At 40.7% G+C, this 27314-nt stretch overlaps 1 protein-coding gene across 12 annotated transcripts in view; it reads right to left on the bottom strand.

Annotated features, from left to right (window-relative positions):
* Positions 1–27314, bottom strand: part of MAP2K4 (mitogen-activated protein kinase kinase 4) — a 48757-nt gene that overhangs the window by 9883 nt on the left and 11560 nt on the right. For 3 of the 12 annotated variants that reach the window (XM_083428411.1, XM_083428408.1, XM_083428410.1), the window contains exons 3-8: positions 26985–27050; positions 21621–21644; positions 20528–20627; positions 13952–14047; positions 6613–6787; positions 3148–3267 (exon numbers count right to left, since the gene is read on the bottom strand). In XM_083428411.1, the coding sequence (XP_083284537.1) occupies positions 3148–3267; positions 6613–6787; positions 13952–14047; positions 20528–20627; positions 21621–21644; positions 26985–27036 (567 nt within the window). In that variant the 5' untranslated portion in view covers positions 27037–27050. The remainder of the gene's footprint in view (positions 1–3147; positions 3268–6612; positions 6788–13951; positions 14048–20527; positions 20628–21620; positions 21645–26984; positions 27051–27314) is intronic. The other 9 variants (XM_083428412.1, XM_083428415.1, XM_083428416.1 and 6 more) reach the window with 5 other exon arrangements.

Below are 27314 nucleotides of genomic sequence, written 5' to 3' on the forward strand. Positions count from 1 at the left end.
TCGCCATCGATCCCCGGCATTGAATGTGTTGGCCTAGTGTGGGGCTCCGAGGAGAGCTTGGCTGTCTGGCTGGTGTACCGGCCACCTAGCGCACCAGCAGCCACCCTGTCAGGCCTATTGGAGGCGGTGGCCGGCTGGGCCTTGGAGTTCCCTAACCTATTGGTATTGGGGGACTTCAACACCCATGCTGATGCCACTCCCTCCTCACAGGCTCTGGACCTGGTGTCTTCCATGGCGACACTAGGGCTCTCCCAGTTTGTTTCGGGCCCCACACATCAAGCAGGTCACACGCTGGATTTGATCTTTGGCGTAGGTATAGATGTGATCATGTCTCCTTCGATGAAGGTACCATGGTCTGATCACTACGCTCTGAAAGCCAGGATTGACTTTCCACCCCCACCCTGCTTAGGTGGCGAGCCAATTTGGGCTCGCCCGCAGAGGCTGATGGACCCTGATAGATTCCGCCAAGCCTTGCGGGACCTTGCTCCCCCTGGCGACTCATTGACTGAGCTTGTTGAGGGCTGGAATATCCAGCTCCTGGCAGCCATCGATGAGATCGCACCTAAGCGCCCTCTGCGACCCCGCAGAAACCGGGCTCCCTGGTTTACCGAGGAGCTCCGGAAAATGAAGCGGGACCTCAGACGGCTAGAGCGAGTATGGCGGGGTGCCCGTGACGGAGCCTCAAGAACATCTTATAGGGCTTTTATGAAAACCTACGAGATGGCGGTGAAGGCTGCTAAGAAGTCTTACTTCTCGGCCTCCATTGCATCCGCTAGCTCTCGCCCGGCGCAATTATTTAGGATAATCAGGTCTTTAACGTCCCTTGAGGGACAGCCAAATTTAAATAACAATTTGACACATAGCTGTGAGGCATTTGCGAGCTTTTTTGCGGAGAAGGTCTTGCTGCTCCGCCATGACCTCCCTGCCAATTTGGATACAATAAAGGAACTGGAGGCCCCTCGACTGTCCTCAGGTCCAGTATTGGACCACTTCAACCGGATATCCCCAGCCGATGTGGACAGACTCCTCCGAGCTGGAAAGCCCACCACCTGTCCTCTTGACCCGTGCCCGTCTTGGCTGATTAGAGCGTGTCCAGACGAGGTGCGGGCCCTCCTGGGGGATATCATCAACTTGTCCCTTGGCACGGGGACATTCCCAGGAGAATTGAAGGAGGCAGTGGTGCGCCCGCTCTTAAAGAAAACATCATTAGATCCTTTAGATCTATCCAATTACCGCCCAGTTTCGAATCTTCCGTTCCTGGGTAAGGTGATTGAGAGAGCGGTTGCTGAACAGCTTGGTGGGTTTCTGGATGAAACATCGGCTCTCGACCCATTCCAGTCCGGCTTCCGCGCTGGTCATGGGACCGAGACGGCTCTGGTTGCCCTAACAGATGATCTTCGTAGACAGCTGGATCGAGGTGGGTCGGGGCTGCTGATTCTTCTAGATCTGTCAGCAGCTTTTGACATGGTCGACCACGAACTTCTGGACCACCGCCTTGCCGACGTGGGGATTCAGGGCACAGCCCTTCAATGGCTGCGCTCGTTTCTCTCTGGTCGGGGACAGAGGGTGGCGCTTAGGGGGGAATTGTCATCGCGCCACTCCTTGGTGTGTGGAGTACCTCAGGGTGCGATACTCTCCCCGATGCTTTTCAACATCTTTATGCGCCCCCTCGCCCAGCTTGTCCGGAGTTTTGGGCTGGGCTGCCATCAGTATGCTGATGACACCCAACTCTATCTGTTGATGGATGGCCATCCTGACTCGGCCCCAGACACACTGACCAGATGTCTGGAAGCTGTGGCTGGATGGCTACGTGGGAGCCGGTTGAAGTTAAATCCTTCGAAGACAGAGGTCCTGTGGCTGGGACGGGACGATATGGGATTGAGGGGGCAACTCCCATCTCTTGCGGGGGTGCAATTAGTGCCAGCACCGTCCGTTAAGAGTTTGGGTGTAATCTTCGACACCTCCCTTTCAATGGAGGCGCAGATTGCAGCTACAACAAAGGCGGCATTTTTCCATCTCCGCCAAGCTAAGCAGTTGGCTCCTTACCTCTCTCGCCCTGACCTAGCCACTGTGATCCACGCGACGGTCACCTCCAGACTGGATTATTGTAACTCGCTCTACGTGGGGCTGCCCTTGAGACTGACCCAGAAACTCCAGCGGGTGCAGAATGCTGCAGCGAGACTCCTTACGGGGTCTTCGCTGCGAGATCACATTCACCCGGTGCTATACCAGCTGCACTGGCTCCCGGTGGAGTACAGGATCAGGTTTAAGGTGCTGGTTTTAACCTTTAAAGCCCTATACGGCCTAGGACCCTCGTACCTACGGGACCGCCTCTCCTGGTATGCCCCACAGAGAAACTTACGGTCTTCAAATAAAAACATCTTGAAGGTCCCAGGCCACAGAGAAGTTAGGCTGGCCTCAACTAGAGCCAGGGCTTTTTCGGCCGTGGCTCCGATCTGGTGGAACACTCTGTCACAAGAGACCAGGGCCCTGCGGGACTTAACATCTTTCCGCAGGGCCTGCAAGACAGAACTGTTCCACCAGGCCTTTGGCCAGGGCACAGCCTGACTCCCTCCATTGGCAATCTTCGCAGCGCTCTGGCCCAATGGTTGCCAGTGGCTTGAATTAATTAATTTTATAATGAATGATTTTAAAGTGTTGTTTGTGCTGTTTTACTGTTGTTAGCCGCCCTGAGCCCGGCTTCGGCTGGGGAGGGCGGGATATAAATAAAATTTATTATTATTATTATTATTATTAATATCTTGGGCCAGCTATTATATCTCAGTTTAACCTACCGGGCAGGGTTGTTGTGATAAAAATGGGGGAGAACCATGTGCACCATCCCAACCTCCTTAAGAGGAGGAATGTGATAAAAGTGAAATGTAATAAAAGGTAGAAAGTTTGAAAGCCACAAGTGTATAACACATGATTATAATGAACCTTTTGAGAAGCACTGAAATGAAATAGGCATTTTAGAGATAAAGCAGTGCTAACGTTTTCTTTACATGCATCTCCCCCACCAAACTAGTTTACCCTTGCAAATTGTCTACTGCCTGCCCTTCAGTTAATGTGCTTCATTACCCATTAAAACGTCATAAAACGTATTAACTAAATCTGTAACAAACTAAGCAGATTTTGAGTGCCCACCTCTCTGAAGAGTGCTCCATAAAACTGAACAATATATGGGCAATCACTACTTCGCATAACTACATCCAAATCCATTAAAAGCTGTTTCTGTTCCTTTTCATCCACTGTCGAACGAATTCTCTGAAAGAATAAGAAAGGAAGAGATATCATAATTAAAGTAAATAGAACTAGCTGTGTTTGCATGTCACATTAAGATCTTATTATGGGCTCACCCACATGAACCATGTACTGCTCAAAAGCGCCTGCTTAACTCCTTCCACACTCCAGGCCAAACTCATGGGCTTTGACATGTCATCTGAACCATTTTAATCAGCTCAGGTGATTTTTAAGAAAAATAAATAACCTCTAACCTGTAAGGAAGGTTAGGCTGAAGAACAGCAACTAGCTCAAGGACAACCAAAGAGTTACATGCCTGAGGAAGGATTCAAACCTGATCTCCAAGGTACTAGTCCAGAAGTCTAACCACCACACTTTGTCCAGTTGTTTAGGATGATAGGAAGACAGCAAGTTGGGGAAGGCTGACTTATGCTATCATTATCATGCAACGATCCATATTTGAGGATGAATATTCCCTTTTATTAGGCACTATTTTCTTCAGTTCAGGACTCAATTCATGGGACACATTCCAGCCTAACAAAAACATTTGAGTAGGCTGCAGTGCAAGGCTGGCCACAGGTGTGGCTTGGAGAGGAAGCATGGTCTGGAAAGATTACTAAGGACCATATTTGGTCCCTTGGCCTAAGGTCCCCCACCCCCCCCATAAAGAATATGACACGTTGGTAGCCAATCTGTGACTAAGGGCCAAACTGCATGGCACATTAAAAGTGTTTTTAGACACTGTGTCATGTCTCTCCTTTTAGAAAAGTCAACTGCAGTGGATCCTAATCCTAATCCAGATTTTGATCCTTTACCCATTGCTATTTTCTAGGCAACCTCCTCCAGTACTACCCACAATTTGCTATCACCTTCTGGGGCAAAAAAGCTTCTGTATAGAGTGATTTTCCAGGGAAAACAGTGCAGGGCTAAACAGCTAACCTTTCTTCCAGCCCCAATCGAAAATCAGCATGAACACCCACACCCCTGTTTTTCTAAAGAAAAAGGCCAATTCTAAGCACACAATAAAAAATGCTTTGAACATTAGCACGTAATGTGGCCCCAAGAAGACACTTTACAAAAATATCCCCAGTTATAGCATAACAATATGGATCTCTATATGCTAACTGTTAAGAGTAACAAGAATACCATACCCTCCCCCACCAAACAAATGCTGACCAAAGCCACTTGAGAAAGTTATAATAGCAGGCATGGGACGGTTCTGCTTTGTTCTGGAGACACTATACAATTCTTCTGGGCACAATTATTCTACAGCTGTAAAGCCATTACACATTCCAGAGTACAAATAGTAAGCAGCTCAACTGTTTGCCTAGGAAGTGATGGGCAGAACAGAACGATCCAAGTAAAGAACTGCCTGTTACACAGAAGATGAAATGGGAACTCTAAAACACAACTGCAAATATAACACACTCCATCTGTTTTTCCTTTTGCCAGTGTTTCTTAACTCTCTGGGCAATACCTAAACTGCATATAGGCCAATGCCCTCTAACCTTCACAATTCCCTTCAGCTTGGAACTATTCCTAACCTTTGTATACAATACATTATCCAATCTTTGTATTCCCAAGGAATCCCATGACCAAATATGCAAAGCACTTGCCATTGTGCTCTCCTTGATTTCAAGAGCCCTGCAAAAACGCAGTTTATCTCCAGAGTTTTCTGACTTCGCTCCCATTTTCTTCTCCGGAATTCCTCTCCTAATATTTATTTACCATATTTCCCTTTCTTCAGTGGCTGCTGGTATCTGCCTGACCTTCCTGTTTTCTGTAGAATTCTGTCTATGGAATTTTAGAATTATTTCTTTTCTTTTACTTTTATTTTACTGGCCATCTATATAGAATCTTTTTCCAGCATCATTTTACCATAAAACAGCCACCTATTATCAAGACTTCCCACAGAAAACACAAGCTGAGCACAAATCAAGGTAGAGTGATCCTGGGAAGATCAAACTGGTTCCAGTGATTGTGGGAAGCTCCAGAAAAGCATACCTGGGGGCAGGGAGGAGATCGTCCTGAATAGCAAGCTGAGAGAATCATTATAATAGAGGAATGCTGAATTCCTCCCATAATTTATTATTATTTAGTATTTATTACTGAATACATGGGAATGGATTAAACATCACCATAATAGCAAAGTTTGAATATGGCAATTGTGTCTATCATACAGATAAATGTATGACAGTTGCTGAGGTCAACGTGGAAGTTATGTGAATCCTTAAATGTTCCAAGGACCCACTAAAGATGTATCAGGGAGATGGAATGTGATGTGTCCATTGTGTTTACAAATGTCCACCTCTGCATTCATACTTTGTGTGCTGTACTGCAGTATACACAAGCAAAAGCTGGCTAATCAAAGTGTGAAGCAGTCCACACTGGACGCAACTCCTTGTTGGTACCAACCTATTTATTTGGTAACAAACCTTAATTTGTTGCTATGGAAAACCCAAATATTGACCCTCAACAGGACTCAGCAGAGGCATGGCTACACAGAAAAAAATATGGCATGTGCCACCCTACAAATTCAGGGAGAGGAGGGAACAAGACAGAATGGATTCCTTGTAGGCCAGAAGTCACTTATGTAGCTCACAGACACAGATGCTGGAAAAAGCAGGGTGAAGAACATTTAATATTCCATAAAGCATACTGGTCACGCCCTCTTCTACTCCTATTATACTTGATGACTAGTGGCCTACATGTTATGAAACATGCCAGTATATTTGCTGATAACTGGACTGAGTACAGGGCTCAATTCTGCCTTCACTTCAAGTTATTTTATAGCCCAGTGTTGTTAAAAGAGTATTACAAGAAATGAGTGGGACGCAGGTGGCGCTGTGATCTAAACCACTGTGCCTCTTGCTTGCCGAATGGAAGGTCGGCAGTTTGAATCCACATGATGGGGTGAGCTCCTGTTGCTTTGTCCGAGGCTCCTGCCAACCTAGCAGTTTGAAAACACACTGGTGCAAGTAGATAAGTAGGAAAAAATGAAAACTACTGTAGCAAGGCAACTAGCTTGTTTCACAAAGGACCCTGACCTGTCCACTGCAAAACTGCATTTAAGAATAATAAACCTGAGCTGGATTTAAAACCAGGAACCTAGAGATAAAGGGTCTCAGTATATATACAGTGTTTGTGTTAAAAAGAAGCTTACGTATATTAGATGTTCTCCTTAAATTTTATAACCCATAATTTTACAAACCAGTTAAGTATTTAATAACACTAAACTACAAGGCAAAATATACAGATAGCGAGGGAAAGCAAACAACTGCTGAGCGCAAGATTGATGGATATTAAATTATCCACTATATATTGCCCCTGCAGTTGGAAAGTACAAGAATAATTACGGGCATCACCTACTTTAACAGCCATAATTTGCCCACTTGGTTTGTGGACCATTTTGTTGACAGAACCATAAGCGCCTCGTCCAATTTCTCCAAGATCTTTCAAGTCCTCCGCAGTAAAATCCCAATGTTGTTCAGGGGAAATCTTCAATTTTCCTGATGATTCAATGCTGTGTGTTCTCAGTCTCTCTCTGCCAAAAAAAAATTGGGAAGGAATTTTGCCACATTTTATATCAATTGAAAACTTTCTCTCTCTTACAGCACTGATTAAATGCATTTATACAGAGTAGTGAACATAAAGCTAATGCAATAATATACTTTCCATGAAGGATCTAATCTAGATGGAGGTAACAGGGCAGGATACTGTAAACAATTGCACCTAAAGCAACTAGATTTTTTTTAGCTATTAATCAAGACCATCTGTCTCTTATATTACAATAACTGTATGTCTATTTCTGTGGTTGTTTATAAATTCCTGCATAAAACTGTATTATATTCCTATGAAATGCAGAAGGATAATATTAGTTATGCTACGTAACATAAAGCAACTACATTCTTCTAGAGTTAAGTTTAGGCTGGTGATTGTCTTTCTCCTTTTATTGCCTGCATTGATAACACCATAAAGAAAACCCATACCTGTGGCTGTTGGGTTTCCGAGAAGAGTTTATAAATATTAATAGAAAACAGAAAAAATGAAGGGATCATGTTAACTCCAAAAATACATGCAGAGCCAATATTCTGTCAGTGTATTTTTGAAGTAAAAGAAGATTAGTCAAAAAGCCACAAAGCCGCTGTTGCATATTTTAAGGCTAGAAGAAGTGTGCAGAATTTTGCGTCAGTAATAAAGGATATTTTTTACATTGGGTCGAACAGACTTCCACAGCTGTGTTAGGTTTCTTTTCTTGCTGACAAGTGGTTCTGCATGAAGAAATACAGTTTTTCTATTTTTGTCTTCCAATATGAACAGTGTTCATCTCAAGACAAATGTGAAAGTCTCCAGTATCTTCTACCCATCACTGTCAAATGTTTGAAAATGAAGCTTACTTTGTAAGAGGAAGGTCTCAAAGAATTCAGTAGGATTATTATTATTATTAAGCATGTTTAGGATTGGACTGTTAAACTCTGGGCTCCTCAGCTGCAATTTTAGAAGTGCTTCATAGTTTTAAAGCCCTTCCACTCAGCCCTGAACCAAGGAACTTGTCAAACCTGATAGCTGAAAATTTAATGTGGATATTTGTACATTTATCACAAACTGTGATTATGGTAAGAGCAGAGAATACTTCAGAAGTAATCACTCAAGTAAAATTATGGGAAATTAATCAAATTACTTAGCAAACTCAACAAAAGCACTGCAATACTAGTTTTGGAATAAGTCCAAACATGAATTCAAGAAAGACCCTCTAAAACCAATGAAAGAATATGAGATAGCAAAAAGTCTTGATCTAAGGCTTTTTAGTTCCTAGACACTGGCTCAATTCAAACAGAGCCTTGGGCATGTACACACCTTCCTCCCCTTGCACACTGTTACACATCCTCTTTTGTGGCAAACCAGTTTGCAGTTACATCCAAATAGGCAAAAACATAGTTTGTGCAAACCAAAGTTTGTCTGCAATCTGAAATGCAAACCATGGTTTGATCATGGCTTACAACTGCAGTTTGCCACAAAAGAGGAAATACAGAATGGTGCAATACAAAGGCTTGGCATTACGTAAGAACACCATTTTCTGAAGATGATGAAGTATCTTTCTCCCTTTCTCCATCATCCCCTGATCTTGGTATGTCATCTTTAATATAGATTCAGCTATACAAGATAAATATAGAGGCAACATAATACCAAGCAAAAAAATAATCAGCATCTCTGAATTCCTGTCTGTGTCATAAATAAACCACCTACAAGACCTTTCTACAAAATGTTAATGAATGAAAAAGGAAAAGAAAAGAATTTAGAAGCTGAGAGAAGCTGAAACAAAAAAGAATAAATAGAAATTCAATTGTAAGCTTTGCCATTTGCACCTGCTAAAGATAAAGCAATTTGTCTTAGAAATCACATTACACAGGTGTTGGGCATTAATTGCTCCCAATCTTCTAGCACATTGCAGGATACTGGTAATATGAAATACTCGTGCTTTTAAATAAACCTGAGAAAAAACAACCTATAGGGAAACGGACACCCCAGATCCTACAAAAAAGTAAACTGATGTCCTGCTAATTGTCTTCTGCAGCTACAAGGCTGAACACAGAACCTGTTTACAAAGACATACACTGCTCCCTAAGTCTGCTACTCCTAGGATACTGAAAATTCATACAAATAATATTGACATCATCATAGTATGACTAATTTTTTTGGGGGGGCGCATTATGGCTAGTTACTTAAATACCCCAAAATAACACACATATAACAAGAGCATAGCTCACCATCTTGCTAAGACAAGATTCCCAGGACTTGAACATCAGTGACATGTCAAAGAATTCAAATGGCTTGTCTCCACCCTGATAACCTTGGGATAGATGTGGCCAAACTATCACAAGCCTGAGCTGCTCAGCTAGGACCCCGCCTCCCTCTAGGTTAAGTAATGAATAAAACAATATCTAACAGGTTTCCGTGGAATTCCAATATTTTTATCTTAAAGTCAAAGGCAGATACCGTTTCTGATTCTATCATTAATCAACCCTTCAGATACCTAGGTGAAAGGATCATTTGGATGCTTAGAAGATCTGCCTAATTTAGTTGTGTGTGCAAACTACTTCCATTTTCTTTTTCATACAACCAAATATTAAAATTTTAATACTAAGAAATTAATTTAGCTACCAGAAGCTTTTGGTTTTGATAAGGAGGAGAAAGGAGAGAGAAGTCATAGTAGCACTCAAAATACAATTATAAACCAAAGTATACAAAAGTAAATCAGGGTTCTGTCCACAGCGAAGGTTTAAGTCAATGTCACTACACATCAACACGAATCCATTTAAGGTTTCTATATTTAAGGAACACCAGAACAAATCCTCATTTTCAATATGTACTGTCCTTTTGCTAGGAAAGCTGCAGGAAAGCTGAGCTTAATACAACACATTTCTGTACCACTCTTAACATCATTTTAGGGTGGTGCACAACAGTGTTTAAAATATACATATCAAATTTAAATTAACATTAGTGAAGAATATCCAACAAGGGAGAAAAGTTCAATTCTGTGCCTCATGGTGTCTGACATCTACGAGAAACCACTGCACAAGATTATTCAGTGTTTTTGGAGTGCTATGTCATCAGGAGTTGATAACACCCAACTCCAACTGTGTATAGGCATGAGTACAAAAGTACCAAACCACGTAGAGGGACAGAAGCATGCATGCAAGCTTGACCCTCAATGTCACTGCACACGCCTCTTCCCTGCTCAGTCTCCAAACCTTCCCATCTTCTATAGGGATTCTACCCACATTCACTTGTACATGATTGATCGCGAAGAGAGTTGTACTTGCATTCACATGAGGATAATTCCTATACAGACCTTCCCTACACAAGAGAAGGTCAGGGACTGAATGAGGGAAGTGTGCATGATGAAGTTGGGGGCAGGGCTTGTACACTGGACCCAGAATCCCTACACAATTTGGTGCTTACATGTTCAGACAAGGACCTGAACACCTCTCCCATCTCTCATTTCCATTTCCGTCCTAGTAGAATCAGTGACTGAGACTGGTAATGCATTGCATGGAGCTAAAGGAATTTAAACCTAATTCAGACAAGATTAGTTGATTAGTGCAGCTGCTGGTTCATAGCAGACCTTTCTTTTTCTATAGGCATATTGCCTGTTTATTTTATTGTTTTAAACCTTTCTGACTCTCTGGAGAGGAGTATTTCATTCTTTCCATCTTACCTTCTGCTAAAGTAAGCCATCAGATTTGGGGAATTTATAAGGATATACCTCAGTTTCTTGTAGAACGAGAACCATGTGCTAGTTAATAAGGCCAATCTAGAAGGCATACAAGTTGCTAGACAGCTACTGAAACAGAACTCAAAGGTTTGGGACAGGTATACAGCTCCAGCTAAAACCCCAAACTTTAGCATTCTTGTTCCAAGGATAATAGAACTTTAGCAAACTGTTTGTGACTCAATAAGAAATACTGACAGGGCAATTATGCACAGAAGACTTCTGTACAAATGCATCTGCAGGTGATCAGTGTTGTCAATCACACATTGCCAGTGGGATCCCAGTTCTGATCACTACTGTTCCACACAGACTAATAGTACTGGGGGAAAGAGCTGTTTTTATGGCAATACCACAATAGCTCTAAATCCCCTCATCATAAATATCATACGTTAATGCTTCCTGATTGTCACCAATCAGGGCATTATGTAGAAGGGGTTCTTGTGAATGAGAGATCTATGAGCCCAGGATCTCTGCGGAGTAGTAAAACATTAACAGCACACTGCAAGGCTACAAAGCAATATTCTAGTACAGGAACATAACATAGCACTACCTTGCTCTTAAGGGTTTGGAAAGCCAACTGGATGGAGGGCAATTCTCACTACAGCAGTTCTCAGAATTTATAGATTAACAAAAGAAACCAGTTTTAATTCTTTCCAGGTCTACAGAAAATATGTGTACGTGCTGTGGTTATAACAGTACACTTTGCAACAGACAATGGAACAATTAGTCAAATCTATGGCAAAAGAACATTTTAAAAGGCCTTCATGCTAAGGGGGCAGATTTACCATGAGAAGGAGTGCTATGGAGCTTGAAAGCCATTTTTGCAACACTTGTAAGTGCTTACGCTAGTAAAATCATTTGCCACATGAAAAAAAAATGAATGAACTACCAGCAACTGAAAGGACACAGAAATAATTTCACAGGAGTGAGACTATCAACAGCCAACAATCAGAGACAGTATTTCTTTCCCAAGAGGCAAGGCATCAAGTAATATTGCTGCCCTGGCAAGCTCTTGAATCCTGCTTGATCATTCCTGTTTGCTTTGCCCAGATTTTCCAGCACTGGCACAAGAAGTATTACAGATGTGCTGGTAAATGACATCCATACTGCTGCAGATGCTTAAAAACTGAAGCAGAAAAGCTTTGGGACAAAATTGCCTGTCCCTCTTCATCACAACAAAGAAATATATCAAACGATGTAAACGTATCCTGTAAGCATTGCCACTTTTCAAGGCAAAGCATCATAGTCATGGCATGAGAGCCCAATCTCCGCGGAGAAGAATCTTACGCATGGAAGCCCAGGGATTCTGCCTGATTCCGTGCATAAGATCAGCAAAGTTGCCTTCTTCAGGCAACTATAGCATGGAGGGGAATGATGTGTTTCTCATATATATATATATATATATATGCTTTCGTAGATTTTCACGGGTACAGGAATGCAGGTTTTGGTGTCCTCGGGTGTCTTCCCGTGTAAAAGTTGGGGTGTCTAGGCGACGTTTCGACGAGGTCTCACTCGTCATCTTCAGGCTGGTGCTTTCGGCTTCTTGTTACTGGAACAGAGCAGGATCTTATAGGAACTCAAACACTGAGATCCTGCTCTGTTCCAGTAACAAGAAGCCGAAAGCACCAGCCTGAAGATGACGAGTGAGACCTCGTCGAAACGTCGCCTAGACACCCCAACTTTTACACGGGAAGACACCCGAGGACACCAAAACCTGCATATATATATATATATATATATATATATATATGGGATGACATAACAAAATCAGTGATTTGAACGTGCTGAGCCCAATAATCTTTGTTTGGGATAGCAGAGTAGTTAAATTGGAATCTGACAGATCTCTGGGTGATGTGAAGTAGATTGACAAAGACTGGCTTTCAACTGTTGCAACAAACAATGGCAACAACAAAATGATCCCTGTGGAAACCAAGCTGGGGGGGTGATATATGACCAAGTATATTTTTGTAAGGAAGCACTAGAGGCTCTTTTCAGTTCCAAAACTTAAAGGCAAATTCCTGGGCTTAACACACTTCAATTAAGTTTATGTCTTTTATACCTGTCTCCAGTTCATGGGGTCTAAGGAAAATAACAAAGTAGGCCCCAGAGGCCTGTAGTCTGCTACCCCAAACCACTATGTTACAATTTCACATTCAGCAAAAAATATTTTAAGGAAATTGATTCTCTTATTATAACTTTTTATGGCGTTTTAAGTCCGATCTAAAATAGGGTATAAAAATACAATTTCCTTTATATGAGGATTGGTTTAATTTCCTAAATTACAAGTTTAACTATTTCTTGTTAGTGAGCATGAGGCAGGGGACCTTAGAGAAGACTCTTTATTCTCCTGGAAGGGTAAACATGGAACTAGCACAGTTATTACCATTGTTTGGGCAAGTAGCTTTAAGGTCACATTATTTTAGTTACCCAGAAATGTACTGCATTGCCTGACTCAGAAATTTGGACCTGATGAACTGCGCCAAATTGATGAAAATACTTGATTTTCTCAGAATGTTTCCGTATCCTCCACGACTCGCTACAATGTTATGTTAAAATGTTTTAGAAGTACTCAAAGCCAATATGAATTACTTATGAATTAAAGAGGATTCAGAACAAAATCTAACACCCCTGCAATGGATAGCAACTCTTCAGTTGCCTCGGGACTCATCTATACAGCTGCAAATAAAACATTTAAGTGTGCAATATACAATGTGACACTAGTTGGTGATGGTGAACCTTATGGAAAATTCAATGTATTTTTTTTAAAAAACACTTTAAAAAAAGCATTTTCAGAACGGTTTTTATAAGTATGTAGATTCTACCTCAATTGTGCCTCAGGCTTACTTCACTAGAAGCATACATTTCACTTTCACTGGTCCATTAATTGTTGGTGGGGGGGGGCTGTTTTACAGATCAATAGGTGAAGTATGGCAGCTACAAAAATGAAATACAACTTCACAAAAGAAAACTTGATTCACAGGTTTTAGAGCTGTTCTATCAGTGAAGGCTTTTTGGAGGCAATATGCAACAACCTTATAACACCTGCATCAACTCCATCCATTATGGTCAACAATGCTTGAGAATTATATATTTATGGTTTTAAAAGGAGAGATTTTTGTAAACACTGAGTCACCCTCTGAAAACCAGTACTCTTTTTTAAAAAAAAATGCACTGTATTTCTAGAGCCAATGACAGTCAGCTGGGACAGAACATTGGGAATTGCAAGTACGAATGCAGCAATAAGCTTTAAACAATAATAATGAAATATATGTTGAAAGTATTTAATAATTAATTTAAATATATATATATATTAATTCACTCATTATATGACAAATTTCTGCAAGGATCTATATTGGTGTTCATGCCTTTTTCTTTCTTTTGCTTTTTCTATTATGAAAATATCTGACAACGGGGCTAACAGACAGTTACGCTTACTGTAGCCTGCTGGAAAGTTTCACGATCATCTCCGCTTCTCTCCTTTTGAAAGTGAACGGGGCAATGTGATTACTACCCATTGTTGCTTGTGTATCACTTCAGCCAGGAAAGAGTTGTAAAAATGACAGGAAAACACAGTGCTGTTATCACATGACACAATAACACATACACACATAGTAACTGAAAAGACAGACTGCCTTTTATATACAAAATGAGCACATTTCAGTTCCTTGTTAAGGGCTAGTCTATACCTCTCTTTTTGGAAAAAGGAAAAAAGCAAAGTGTGTGGCAGTTCATTTAAAGCCTTTTTGAAACCACTCATACTAATGCATGAAAGCCGTGGAAGGCTACAATCTGTTGTCACCTTACTTGAAAGTAAATCCCTCGGAAATAAATGGGGCTTACCTCCAAGCAAGACCATTTAGGAATAGCATGCAAGCCTTAATTTCAGATGCAGTGTTTCCTTTTGTCCTATGAACTACATACCTGCAATAAAATTGCTAGCTAAAATCAACTAATTAGTGCCACTGACCTTCTTTGTCACAATTTGCTACATTGTTTACCACTACATTGCTTCATCATATTGTTTCGATAAAGGTAAATTTCTTACCTGAAAACTAGTGCTTGTGTCTTGGATCCACCAATCAGGAGAAGTAACCATTACCCTACTTATTTAGATTGGAGTGAACTGAATTCTTCCCTAAGAAACTGGAAGAGCTAGAAGCTAGCTTTCACTGTCCACTCTGTGATTGTGTGAGGAACAAGGAAGTTTCTGGATCCGAATCTCTCACAAGTATTTCCAGGTAAGAAATCTCCTCTTCTAACACTAACAAAACCGACCCCTTTGCAGGGGCAGGACAAACAGGGGAGGAAGATTCAGTCTGTTTACATACATAAAAACCAATGGTCAAGTCAAGACTGTTAGGAAAAGAGATGTATCCAAATCTCCTTGAGTCCTCTGCTAATTAAGGAGAGACAGAGAGGGGGACACAGAGATCTGCCATGCTGCTTCTCTGATCTGCTTCTTAGGATTCCCGCCCCCCACAAAAAAAGGGAAATCCAACCAGAGGCTCACAAGTAAGAAGAGAGAAAGTAAGTTATTCTGATCTCTCAGTGGTGTTGAGGTTTCCAATAGGAATGGGGGGTGGATACAATGACCGCCCCTAGAAATTCAAAGAAGAAAGAGAAGAAATGAAGTACTTAAGGCATCTTCTTCAAGGATCTAAGGTGAGATACACAGCGATCTGGCGATCTCTATTGTGAAATAAAGCGAACTGTAATGGTTGGCATGGAGACAGTCTTTACTCAAATATAATAATTCTATAATTCTTGTCAAAAAAAATGTACTGGAATTAATTCTCTCTGCATAGATTTTACTTTTCTAAATCCTGAACCTTCGTCAAGGAAAAAGAAAAACCTGAGTTGGAAGGTGCCTGCCCCAACTCTTGAGGGGAAGTTTGAAGCTGCATGAAAAGGATATGGCGGGGGGGGGGGGGCGGCAGTTCTCCAGCTAGAGTTTTAGAATATTATGGAGCTGTTCAACACAGGTACTCTGAAGAAGAAAGCTTAGGGGGAACTTGCCAGTTTAGTACTTCCTCTTCTATTCTAGACGCACAGAATCATTAGGCACTTCAGGATTAAAGTCATGTTCCAGCAGTCATGATTTAATTATGGCCAAATCTCTCTTGCTCTGATTTTATTTTTATTTTTTTAAAAAAAGACATGAAGATTTAAAGCAATGCCATCCATTTGAGAATCTGTCCATGCTGCAGCCTTCAGAATCAGGAACTTTGGTTCAATTTCATCAAGTTTTGAAGTGTGTACTTTGGATCTTAGTGCCTATCTTAGGAAGCCAGGCTCCAACTGCAGTGACTATGTAACCTGGATTGCCTCACCAATTCTGTATTCAAAGAGAAACTAATGACTTATGAACGTAGTAAAGATCTGGATCTGGATCACTTGCAAACCCCTTTCGAGCTCTCCAGCCGCATTCACTTCCCCTCAATGCTGTCAGTTTTATACTGTATAGCAAGAAAAGTGCTGTGTAAAAGACTTAGCAGGAACAGTGAACTATTGGGGTTCAAGAATTAAGCAAAAGTCCTTCTGATGAAATGTAGCAAGGTGATGGTCAGCTTGAAAGTATCACTTTGTATCTCACTTCTTGCAAAGAAATACAATCTAGAGATCTGGAGGACTCAGCTATACAGCTGCAAACAAAATGTTTTGAATGTATTGTAAAGTGCAATATACAATCATAACACTAGGTGCTGACTGTGAGCTATAGCAAATTCAATGCATTTTTCAAAACGATTTTAGAAAAAGCATTTTGACAAGATTTTTAACCTGTGTGTAGATTCCACCCCAATGAATGCCAGAGCTTACCAATCTGCTTTAGCTGAAGCAGCTAAACCTCAGTAAACAGGGCAGAACCAGCTTGGGAAAAACTCTTACCTGGCCTTTTACTTTCAAGAAAGCCATGTATGTACATGCTTTCCCCACTCACTCTCTGCAGCCACTGTGCAACAAACACAGCTGCACTGTAACAGGGAAGAAGCATACCTGCTGCTGTTCTGGCAAAGTGTTATATCTCCCAGTTGTGCCTTTAGGAAGCGAAAACTCTTATGTCTGACCTTTTGCAATATGGCAGCAAAGCACCAAGGAACATGAAATATTTCTAGTTTCAACGTGGTTCACTATAACAGCCTCCAGGACTCATTAACAGGGCTCCATAGATGATATAAATACTCAACCAGGGCTGCAGCAGTTGTGAGTCAAATGTAAATCACCACAGTACCAGAACAGCCCCTAGGGTCTACAGATGTTATTGTGCATTCTGTATCTTACTGTATAGTTTACCTAGAATTAAGCAACAGACTCATGTGCATGGAAGACTGTATATCTACCACCTCTACAAACTTTCAGAATAATCTACAATCAATCTAGGGGAAAATTTGACCCTAATCAATCCAAATCAGAAGAAGCCAAGCCAAGCCAGAGGTAGAAAAAAAGGAGGGGGAAATGGAAGAGCGAGTAGTAACAATACTGATCTATCATAGGACTTATGTGAACCTCCCCACTGTGGAAGTTGTTGCTATGTTAATATTCTATGGTGAAACTATGAGAATGAAGTACTACACTGTTTACAAAACACAAAATGAGAATCTCTGTCAATCTATACTACACAGGATTTGTGTGGGGGTTGCGTGCCAGGTTACTGTGCACGATAGTGGAGCACACATAAGCCCACTCTGCCCCATTATGCCTCCTTTTCTAGCCACCTCCAGGTCAATTTGATGCGCATGTGCACAAACATGCGCAAATAAGTTGTTGCCTTTATGTACATGTGGCATCTGAGGTAACTGCTAATTCAGGAGATCTAATTCAAGCTTTGGCAAGGACCTAGACACACCATAAAAACATCAAGTCAGAGTAACTAGTCTTAAATTTATCAAGTTAAAATTATAGGACCAATACAGACATATTACAATTACATGTATGTAACATCATTTAAACCACAATGTTAGCACATAAAGTAACTTTTACAACACACATAAAGAACTCTGCTCCTTAACTAGCCAAGGTGACAGGAGAAGGCACAAGACGGTGCAATAAAGTGTGAATAAACTCTAACATGGTGGTGGGCACACTGGCAGCAGTTTTCCGCAAAGCTTTATGCCTAATTTACATATAGCTGCAGAACAAACCAGGCAGCTTCACCTTGAATAAAGTAGCCAACCACAAATTCTACAGAAAGAAAGCTAGCATTATGCTAAAACCAGTTCTTCCTTATAAACAGGGAAGCCCCACAAGCCCACATTGATACTTATCACCAAGTATATTTATCCCCTTCTGAAACCACTTTTCACCTGAACAATGTGTTTTGGTAATCTCCTCCATAGCTGTTTTTTGGGGGGCAGTTGAATTCTGGACAGAGAAAATCTTGGAACGAAGAGCTTTAAAGAAGATACATTCCTTTCCTCAACCTGCCTGTAATAAAAGCTGCAATTTCTTATCCGAAGATTCCATCACTGAAGCCCCTGAACACAACCTGTGAACCCAACAAAGTATGCCTAAGGGGCAATTAAATGTGGGTAAGGAGCAGTATAACCAATGACTGCCATTAGCTTTTAGGACACAAAAATCAAGCAAATTGTCCAACATTTTCAATTGTTCAGAAAAATAGGATAAAGCCTTCAAAACTAAGCCCAAATGCCTAGCCTCCAGAGGAGAAAATATCCTCTCTGAAATTTCAGCATTACCCATCTAGATGAATGGGATGACAAACTACATCCCCAAAATCTAATCAACACAGTTATGTTTAGGCTGCTCTTTTATACAGAATGAAGAATAACAACCAACTCATAGAATGAAGAATCATAACCAACTAATGAAACACTATCTACAATGACTGGAAATCAAGATTTAATCCAGTAACAACAAATTCATAGCACATATGGACTTCCATACCAGGTAACAAAGTAAATATCCAACACAAGAAAAGGTGTCTAGAAGAAGAATGACATATTAGAAAAACCCACATTAGCAAAAGATTTTCAAAAAGAATTTGAGATTTTTTTAGATGTTATGATCCTTACTTGTTAACATACCAGCTCCTAGGAAAACCTTCATAAATCTGAGACATAAGATGATAAAAAAATTAACCACTGAACACTTACAGTGCAATGCTAGACAAGACTACTCAGAAGTAAGCCCCACTGACTTCACTGAGGCTTGTTCCTAGGCAAGCTGGTACAGGATTGCAGCCTAAATACTAAATGAGGAGTTTGTAAAGGTGAGGGGGACAAATGGATAAAACAAGCCTTTCCTATTTCAAAAGAACTACCCAACACAAATTTTATGATAGAAACAGGCTTCCTTTCACAGACTACATAACAAGTTTATTCTCAAAACAGATTATTAATGATGTTCAGTGTCAAATGTAAGATATATTTATCTATACAGTGGGTGGCCTAGAAAAAACCCGAACACAATATTTGGGAAGCTGTCTGTTGCAGAAAAACTTATTTCTCCCCTTGGCCAATCTACTTTATCAAAATAGTCTTAAGTTCAAAGCAATACCACCAGCTGCCTGATGAGCCTGAAATTAGGGATTTTATTATTAGATGCAAGAAGAATTGCCAGAAAAGAACAGCTATTATCTACAGAAATTCCAGTTCAGAAAGTCACTGGATGAAAAATATCACTATTAAAGAAAGTCACTAGAAGGTGATGAGTTAACTTACTAAGAATAAAGGTCTTATGAAGGTGAAATCTATCAAAGAGAAAAAGTTGAAAGACAAAGTTGTGCAGAACCACTACATAGAGAAAGGACCTATGAGGTTATTGTGAAAAGATTGTGTCCAGCTAGCTTATATATTCTAACATGGGGATAAGTCCTAAGTCCTTGAATTAATATGGCATTTTATAAATGGTGGTACTGCTGGATGCAAGAACTCTACAGGCTGAACCTTGCTTCTCTTCTTTTTGGATGAGAAACTGGACATCTTATAAGAATGTCTACTGAAATATCTGCATCTTCTGGTTTTCAGAACTGACCTTATAAGTAACAGGAATACTTTTCCAAAGTCCATCTATAATTACTTGGATAGCTTTAGAATCAAAACAAGGAAGAGTTTCTAAATAAGGAAATGAAACTGATATATTCATAGGAAATAGAAAGCTCTGAGCTATATGAACAAAGCCGCAACATACAGACACACATACATGGCAGAATTGTCCAAAAGAAGTACAAGCAACTGGAGGAATGACAGGCACAAAGCTCTGAGGATTTTTACTCTACCGGATTTCAGAAACCTCACAAGGGAATATAAAGGAGATTGCTGACTGGACAGCCTGAGAAGTCACCCATCAGTCCAGATTGGTGGATCTGAGGACACAAGGCTTGTATTTCAAGAGACATTCTGCTGCATTAAACAACCAATTGTTGGATCCTCCACTTTACACTGAATCTGTATATAAGGCTGTCCGTAACACCTTTCTTGGAGACTTACAGGGTTCTAGTAACTTCTCACCACCTCTTAGATTTCTAAAAAAAGAGTCCCCTCAATTTTAAAACTAAGATGTCTCACACAAATATCTTAAAAACAAATACAGGAATAAAAACTTTGCAAACTTGAAAAGCAGCAGGCATAGGTTTATGCAGTCCATGAATGAGATTAACCATAAGGCAAGAGTGGCTAAACTGTGGTTGGCAGCGTGGGGCTACATTTGGTCACGCTGATTGGGGCTGATGGGAATTTGTAGTCCAATAATATCTGGAGGACCACAGGTAAGCTACCCCTGCCATATGGAGATGACTTGCCAGCAAATGACAGGACTTTTTTTTTTGGTACAGTTCAAAGGAGTAGTCTTGCTTTAAGCCTTTAGGTAAAACAGCTTATTTGAAGTTCCAAAAATACATGAGAAAATGTTACATAAACAGAACATCCTACGTCTCAGTCCAGACTACAATTTTATCTTTTGAACTGCCTACAAAATTTGTGTGACAAAGGAAAGTGCTTTATCTTCCTACTTCAAAATGGTTCCATCTGGTGGAATTTCTGGCTTTATACTCACATGTGTGGATTCTGAAAAGGAACTCCAGGGTTCAAAGTAAATCGCGCTGTGGATTTGAAAGGTGGGTTTGCAAAATTCAACTTCAGTGCTCTGCGCTTACCTGAGAGATAAACAAACACACAAAAAACACTCTTGTCGGCAAGAGAACATATATTACTGTATTGAAAGCATCCAAAATAAACCAGAACCAAAAAATATAACATATTCTTCCCTACATGAAACATTTCACATAAACAATGACATTTAATATGCAATATCAATAGATTAGTCATTGGATAGGGCTTCTGAACTTAACTCCAAATTGAGCCGCTGAGCATGTCTACATCTGACAAACAGCTTATTTGGTCTACAAATGCCCTTGTTTTTACAATTATACTAAAACCCCTTCCTTTAATGCTGGTGACTAGCCGCAAAATATTTCCCATGTATTCATATTTTTGATAATATTGCTAGGTCAAGGGTCAAAATATATCACCTCATTATTCTGAAGCACTAACATGCATAGGATGTGTACAAGGTTCAATAAGGGCAGGAATACAGCCTTGACTGTAGCTTGAATTACCACTATGTGATGTAGCTGGGTCACAAAATCCAGCAAAAGTAGCTAGCAAAAACAAGCCAATACTGTTGCCTACTGAAGGGAGATGTGCAGGTCTGCATGCAATTGAGAAAACATTTCTGGGCATGAAAAAGAATGTGTAGATCAGTGTGCATATAGGAGTATGCTAGCATATGCACATGTATCTGCGAGCCTGAATGTGTGAATGCAAGAGAGCAAGGACATACTTGCACATGCCAGCAGGTGTTGAGAGAGCAAGTGTATATGTGCTTTTTTTGTAGCCAATGGGGAATGGGGAACTCCTCGCTTAAAAAGAAGAGGAATCTGCTGGCATATTAATACATATAGCATCTATAAATGTGTGCAAGTTTCCTAAGCATAAATACATTGCTGTATCTCACAACTATAGCAAGTGGCAAGTTAAAGCTGCTGTTGAACTTAAAGTTGAGCCTATCAAACATTTTACTACCATGTATTCTGCAATGAAGTGTGCAGAGGCCACCCCACGTTTACTGACTGTCTGGTTTTTCATACCTCCTATCTCCTCACAGCAACAGTCTTCATGTCAAGGAAGCAGGAAGCCCCAGTTTGAGAAGAAGTAAAGGAGATTAATGAGGCACCATAGCACAAATTCCACTTAGCAAACTTCAATAATAAATGTTTTGTGCAGACAGACAGGTTATGGAAATCATGTTTGGATTAAACTTGATCTATTTTAACACATTGAGGAAAAGAATTTAAATTGTCTAACTCAATAACAGAATTAAAATTCTGATGCAAAATTTGAGTATTTCTAAAAATAATGTACTTCCTTTGTTAGCAAATGGATGAACTGACCTAAGTTTTTTAAAACAGCTTATTAACATTCCTGTTATTCAATCACAGAATTATAGAATTGCAGGGTGACCCACGAGGATCATCTAGTTCAAGTCCCTTGCAATGCATAGGAATGATTGGCACATGACACATTAATACCAACACACTTTAACAAGGAAGTGAATTGATGGGATTTATTTCCAGGAGAGTAATCAACTGGATACTTCAGAAATCTGCCTGCTAGATTTAGCCTACAATCCCATAACCACTTACCTGGGAGTAAACCCTACGGAACTCAATGGGAATTACTTCTGAGTCAACATGTATAGGATTGTACAGTATGGTCTTAAGCACCTGGGCCCTGCATCTCAGTATCTAACGTAAGCAAGAAATTCAACTAAACCAACATGGCATGCATTTTAACCTCAAGTTGTTTTTGCTGGATTGCTCTTCTGTTACCCTCATGTTCTTTCATACACACATACATACGCACATATATAGAAGCTAATTCAAACTTTTCATTTGCATAAGCTCAAGGCATATGGCTTACCACAATGCCTCAATCATACCACTTTACACTGACATATCTAAACGGTAGATTAAAACCAACTGCAGGAGTGCATCTTCCTCACCGCTTTCTGCATGCTAACAGGAAAGATGGTATCAGCAACTTAGTGGTTCAGATAATACCAGAAAGGCCCAAATCAGAGGAACCCCACAAGACCCAATTAATAAACCCAAGTCTATGGATATATGACACTAAAGCTAGTTAGGTAATTTCTGCTAGCTTTCATTGACATCACACTGTTGTGTGACACCACCAGCGCCTCATACCTCCCAAGTGACTTCACAAGGAAATGAAGATGAAGGCTCTATTTCTGATGCTGCAAGAACAAGAGGATTGACTCATATACACCTGCAACATTGGGTTATTAATTCTGAAAAGCTGGGAAGCCTATCTAATTGAATGCAATTCTAGATATGCCTGTAACAGAAAACACTTCTACTTTTAAAAAAAAAATCCACTCAAAAAACCTCCATACCTATTTTATTAAAAGTCTAACCTGATTTTTGTGACCTGGCCTGTGTCTACAGATTTAAGCAGTACATATGAAATAAACGTTGGGTTCAGTTCCATGATTCTGTATACACACATTATGCACCAGGTTGGTGCACAGATAACGTTATTGCAGGTCAGAGTTGGGTTGCCTTTTCTGTCTTCCCCAGAAACTACAATGATGCTGTTACAAGACCAGAACCTGGTACACGAATGCCATCATTGTATTCTGTTCCAGGAAAAATTGGGAGAAACAAACAAACAAAACTGATCACATTTGAAGAATAAGGCCTTGTTGTAGGGTACTGGTTGTTGGATGCAGTACACGTACTCAATATTCACATTCAACATGGGAACTGCACTGATTTACATACTGATCTCTGCTCCTACCAACAGCAGACATGGAGATTAGTGGTATTAAATCAATAAAAAGACAGTCCAGCCAAGAGACTAGATAGAATGCTGTGCACAACCAACCCATATTCATACCTGTCTTCTGTACATACTATTCCCACATTTTCTGTTTAGAATTTAGCTTTAGGACCAATAATTTAGAAGGATGCCACTTGGACATCAATACATTCTGCTGCCTGGCTCCTTTGGAGGGCAACTCTAGGGCTCAGCAGACAATTCCTCTTGTGCTTCCCAAGAATTAATGTTTTCAGTGGTGCAAAATGGGAGTTAGCGATGACAAAGACAAATAAGGCATTATAGATCTAAGATAAAGAGCTTGAATCCAGAGATCCTATGAGTGTTGCTCTTCTCAGAGGATTCTCCAGTAGGAGGAAGAGACATGCAATTTTATTCAAGCCTTCCTTCATTCCCCCAGAAAATCTACTCTAGAGGGTTGGGTTTTGAAGAAGCACATAGTTCAATAAAACACTTTGCTATGCAGAAGGAAGGACCTCTTTTAAACCACAGTGTAAGAATTTTGCTAAGAGAATCTCGTATTGATTAACAAAAATAGTACATGTAGCTGTCCTGGTTATGGATGAGCTGGGAATAAATATCAGTAGTATAACCTAAAGATCTTCAACCAAAAGGCACAATGAAGAACACTATCTCTATATTAAATGTAATGCCGGACTATACTGTTCCCCTTTACAGAAATTCTTCACAAGCTCTGATGATTTGTTTCATGAGTAGTATTGAAAGCTAAGTATTCAGACAGCAGAAAAATAGCTGTCCTGAAAGCATTCCCTAGTCCAGTGTTTCTCAAACTGTTTGATGTGGTGGACCAGCAATTCCCACCCCACTGATATGCCAGGAACTGGTACCATATTTAGTCCCTGAAACATCCCTCTCAACTTGGGCTGTGGTGGTGGTGTTGTGGACCAGCAGCTGAGGCAGACGAGCACAAATCCATGGACCACCACTTTGAGTAGAACTGCCCTGGTCTGCCTTTTGAGATTCCAAACAAGGGGAAAGGACAGAATGGAGTATGAAAAAGGACAAGCCTCTTCCTTAATTTGTGATGGATGTACAGAACCATCCCCACCTTCTAGGTCTTGTCCCTATGTCTTACATTTTAGCTTCTAGCTCTTCTCTCGTTACTATTTTGGAACTGAAGAAACTACTTCTCTAGTCCAAAGTCTGGTCAATTTAAGCATAATAGGGAGGGCAGTAGGATGAGCATTCTAGCATTACTTGCTCCACCGCTTCCCTTCATCACTGTTTCAGTCATCTTACAGCAAATGGAAGGCAAATGTGTGGAAGGTTGTTTATATGCAGACACATGAACATTTTAGAAGCCTGGAAAGAACAAGTAACTTCAGAGCTAGTGGACTCATCTGCACTGTCCACATCATGTGTTCACATTGCCTTAATTATACCATTTGCTAGGGCTTCTGTGTGTGTTATTTCTGGTAGTACTCTCCCCAAATACTTCTTGCAACATATTCCTAACAACTCCTCCTTAGTGAAGATGGCACTCATCAGTCACTGAATCTCTTGGGTTTGCCAGAATTCTGTAGCTAGTCACCTTCTCGCTGCATGAAGACTTAGTGTGTAGACAGGAGAAAGGTTTTTTAAAAACCCAGCCAGGACACTACCATCATTATAGATAATGTGTGAACCAGGGACTTGCCAGATTAATAAGGTTTGCTTCTTTAGAAACTCATTTGAAGAGAACTACTACAGAAAGGAAGAATGGATGGAAAGATTGGGTTAATAATATTGACACGTTTAGGGAGAATGGAAAGTAACCCTCCTGCCAAAACTAGTTATGGAAAAAAATTGGGATAATCTCTCTGGTTAGGATAACATTTTTTAAGATTGCAGGAATGGGAGCTATGTTCTTGACTGATCTAGCAGGTGTTGAGTTGTAGTCAACATAGTGCTAAGGTGGAGCTAAAGTGAAGCATAGTGCTAAGGTCAGCACAAGGACTTCACCCTGTACAATGAAATGTTCTCCCCATCTTCCGCTTGCATGCCCTCTAAATGTTCTGGGGTTTCTTCCCTATCCTTCAGGGATTTGGGGATGGCATGGGGTGCATGTGGGGAAAAGAAACGAAGGGAAATCCCCTTGTGCTAGCACAATATTTAGTTGAATACTGTCTGCAGAGAAAATAAATGAGGGTGGTCAGGGCAGGACTGCTTCTAAATGCTTTCTCCAGTGAACCGCCAACATACCCTCCATTGCGTAAGAAATCGCTGATCATCCTGCCCCATTCACAGCTTTCCAATTCTTTCACACACACACACACACACCCCAGCTGGGGCTATTTAATACTATCTCCTGATTTGAGAGATTGTGTCACAATTCTGATCTTCTGGGGATTCAAAACTCTTTAATGTAGTTAGTTTTAAGATATAAAAGCTGCATAAAATACAAATAACCAGGATAATATTTGTTTCCACAGGGAATATTTGTTTGCAAGGAAAGACCATATTTCTAAGCCTTAAGATTAAAACCACTGTCAATTGTTAGCCATCTCCAGAATTATTACAAATATCACCAGTTTTAGAACATGTTCCCTAAAGCATACTTACATGAAATGATGTTCCACTTAAATCACTTGAACTGATTTCTAATTAAAAGTATTTAGGAAGGGAGTGCCTGCAAATTGCATTAACAGAGGCATGGAGAGTTTTGAAATGTCTAAGAACTATGACTTGACGGCCACAAGGTTTATGCAAATTTTATAAGCTTTGCTCATTATGAATAAAAATATGCAAATAATCTGTGGTCTACCTACTTATGCTACTTTTTCTGCTGTGACCTTCACAGCTGCCCAAGTTACTCAGTCCCCATTTATTATTTCTGCTTGAAATATACTGCTATAGACAACTTCATTAATCTTTTAAGAAGCCATCTGCTTACACTCCCCCCCCCCCAAAAAAAAACCAGGAGTCCTTAATGGCACGAAGTGGTGACTGTAGAATGAAGTCATAAGACACAAGATTCAAGCAATAGGTAGAGCATAAGAAGCCAGAGGAAAAAATGAGGCTAAAGCATTAGTTCTTGTTTTACACAAGCATCTTGCTTGGAGGGACCACAACTCATGGACAAAACAGAAAGGATGGTTTTCACTTCACTTTTAAAAAGTAAATAGGAACTAAGGACTCCTACTCCTGAAAACTGGATTGGAACTACAGGAAGGAGAAGGGAATCTTTAACCCTAGTGCAGGGGTCAGCAACCTTTTTCAGCAGTGGGCCAGTCCACCATCCCTCAGACCATGTGGTGGGCCGGACAACATTTTTTTTGGGGGGGGGGGATGAACGAATTCCTATGCCCCACAAATAACCCAGAGATGCATTTTAAATAAAAGAACACATTCTACTCATGTAAAAACACGCTGATTCCCGGACCATCCACAGGCAAATGGGCCGCATCCGGGCCCCGGACCTTAGGTTGCCTACCCCTGCCCTAGTTTCAACCTGAGTCCCATCCTCCTGTGGTTACCAGTAGTAGCTATGGGGCCTCTTATCTAGATCAGGGCTACAGCAGAGACAGTTCCCCTTCACCCCCATGGGCCTGATCTGGAAGCCCCCACAGCTCCTATTTGTTTGTTTGAAGAATTACCTTCATTCTTGTTATGGCCCTCACTTTTAAGAACTAGCACTTCCTCATCCATGGGGATAGCACTATCTGCAAGAGGCGCAAGAGAAACAGCATTCTGCACAACAACAGATGTGTCGTTGTGGCAGGAAAATACAAGGCGCCAAAATACCATGCAAGTTATCTCAGAAACCACTTGAATTTTTTTCAGTTTACTTTGTCGTCGGTATATACCTTCACAGTGCTGCAAAAATGCATTACAAACTGACTACAAAATAGCATTTCCCAGAGGAACCATAGTACTGGAATAGGAGGCAAACTACATTTCTGATCGTCTAGATGGCTGGTGGCGAT

Source organism: Podarcis tiliguerta (assembly GCF_965153285.1).
Source record: "Podarcis tiliguerta genome assembly, chromosome: 2".
Classification (NCBI taxonomy): domain Eukaryota; kingdom Metazoa; phylum Chordata; class Lepidosauria; order Squamata; family Lacertidae; genus Podarcis; species Podarcis tiliguerta.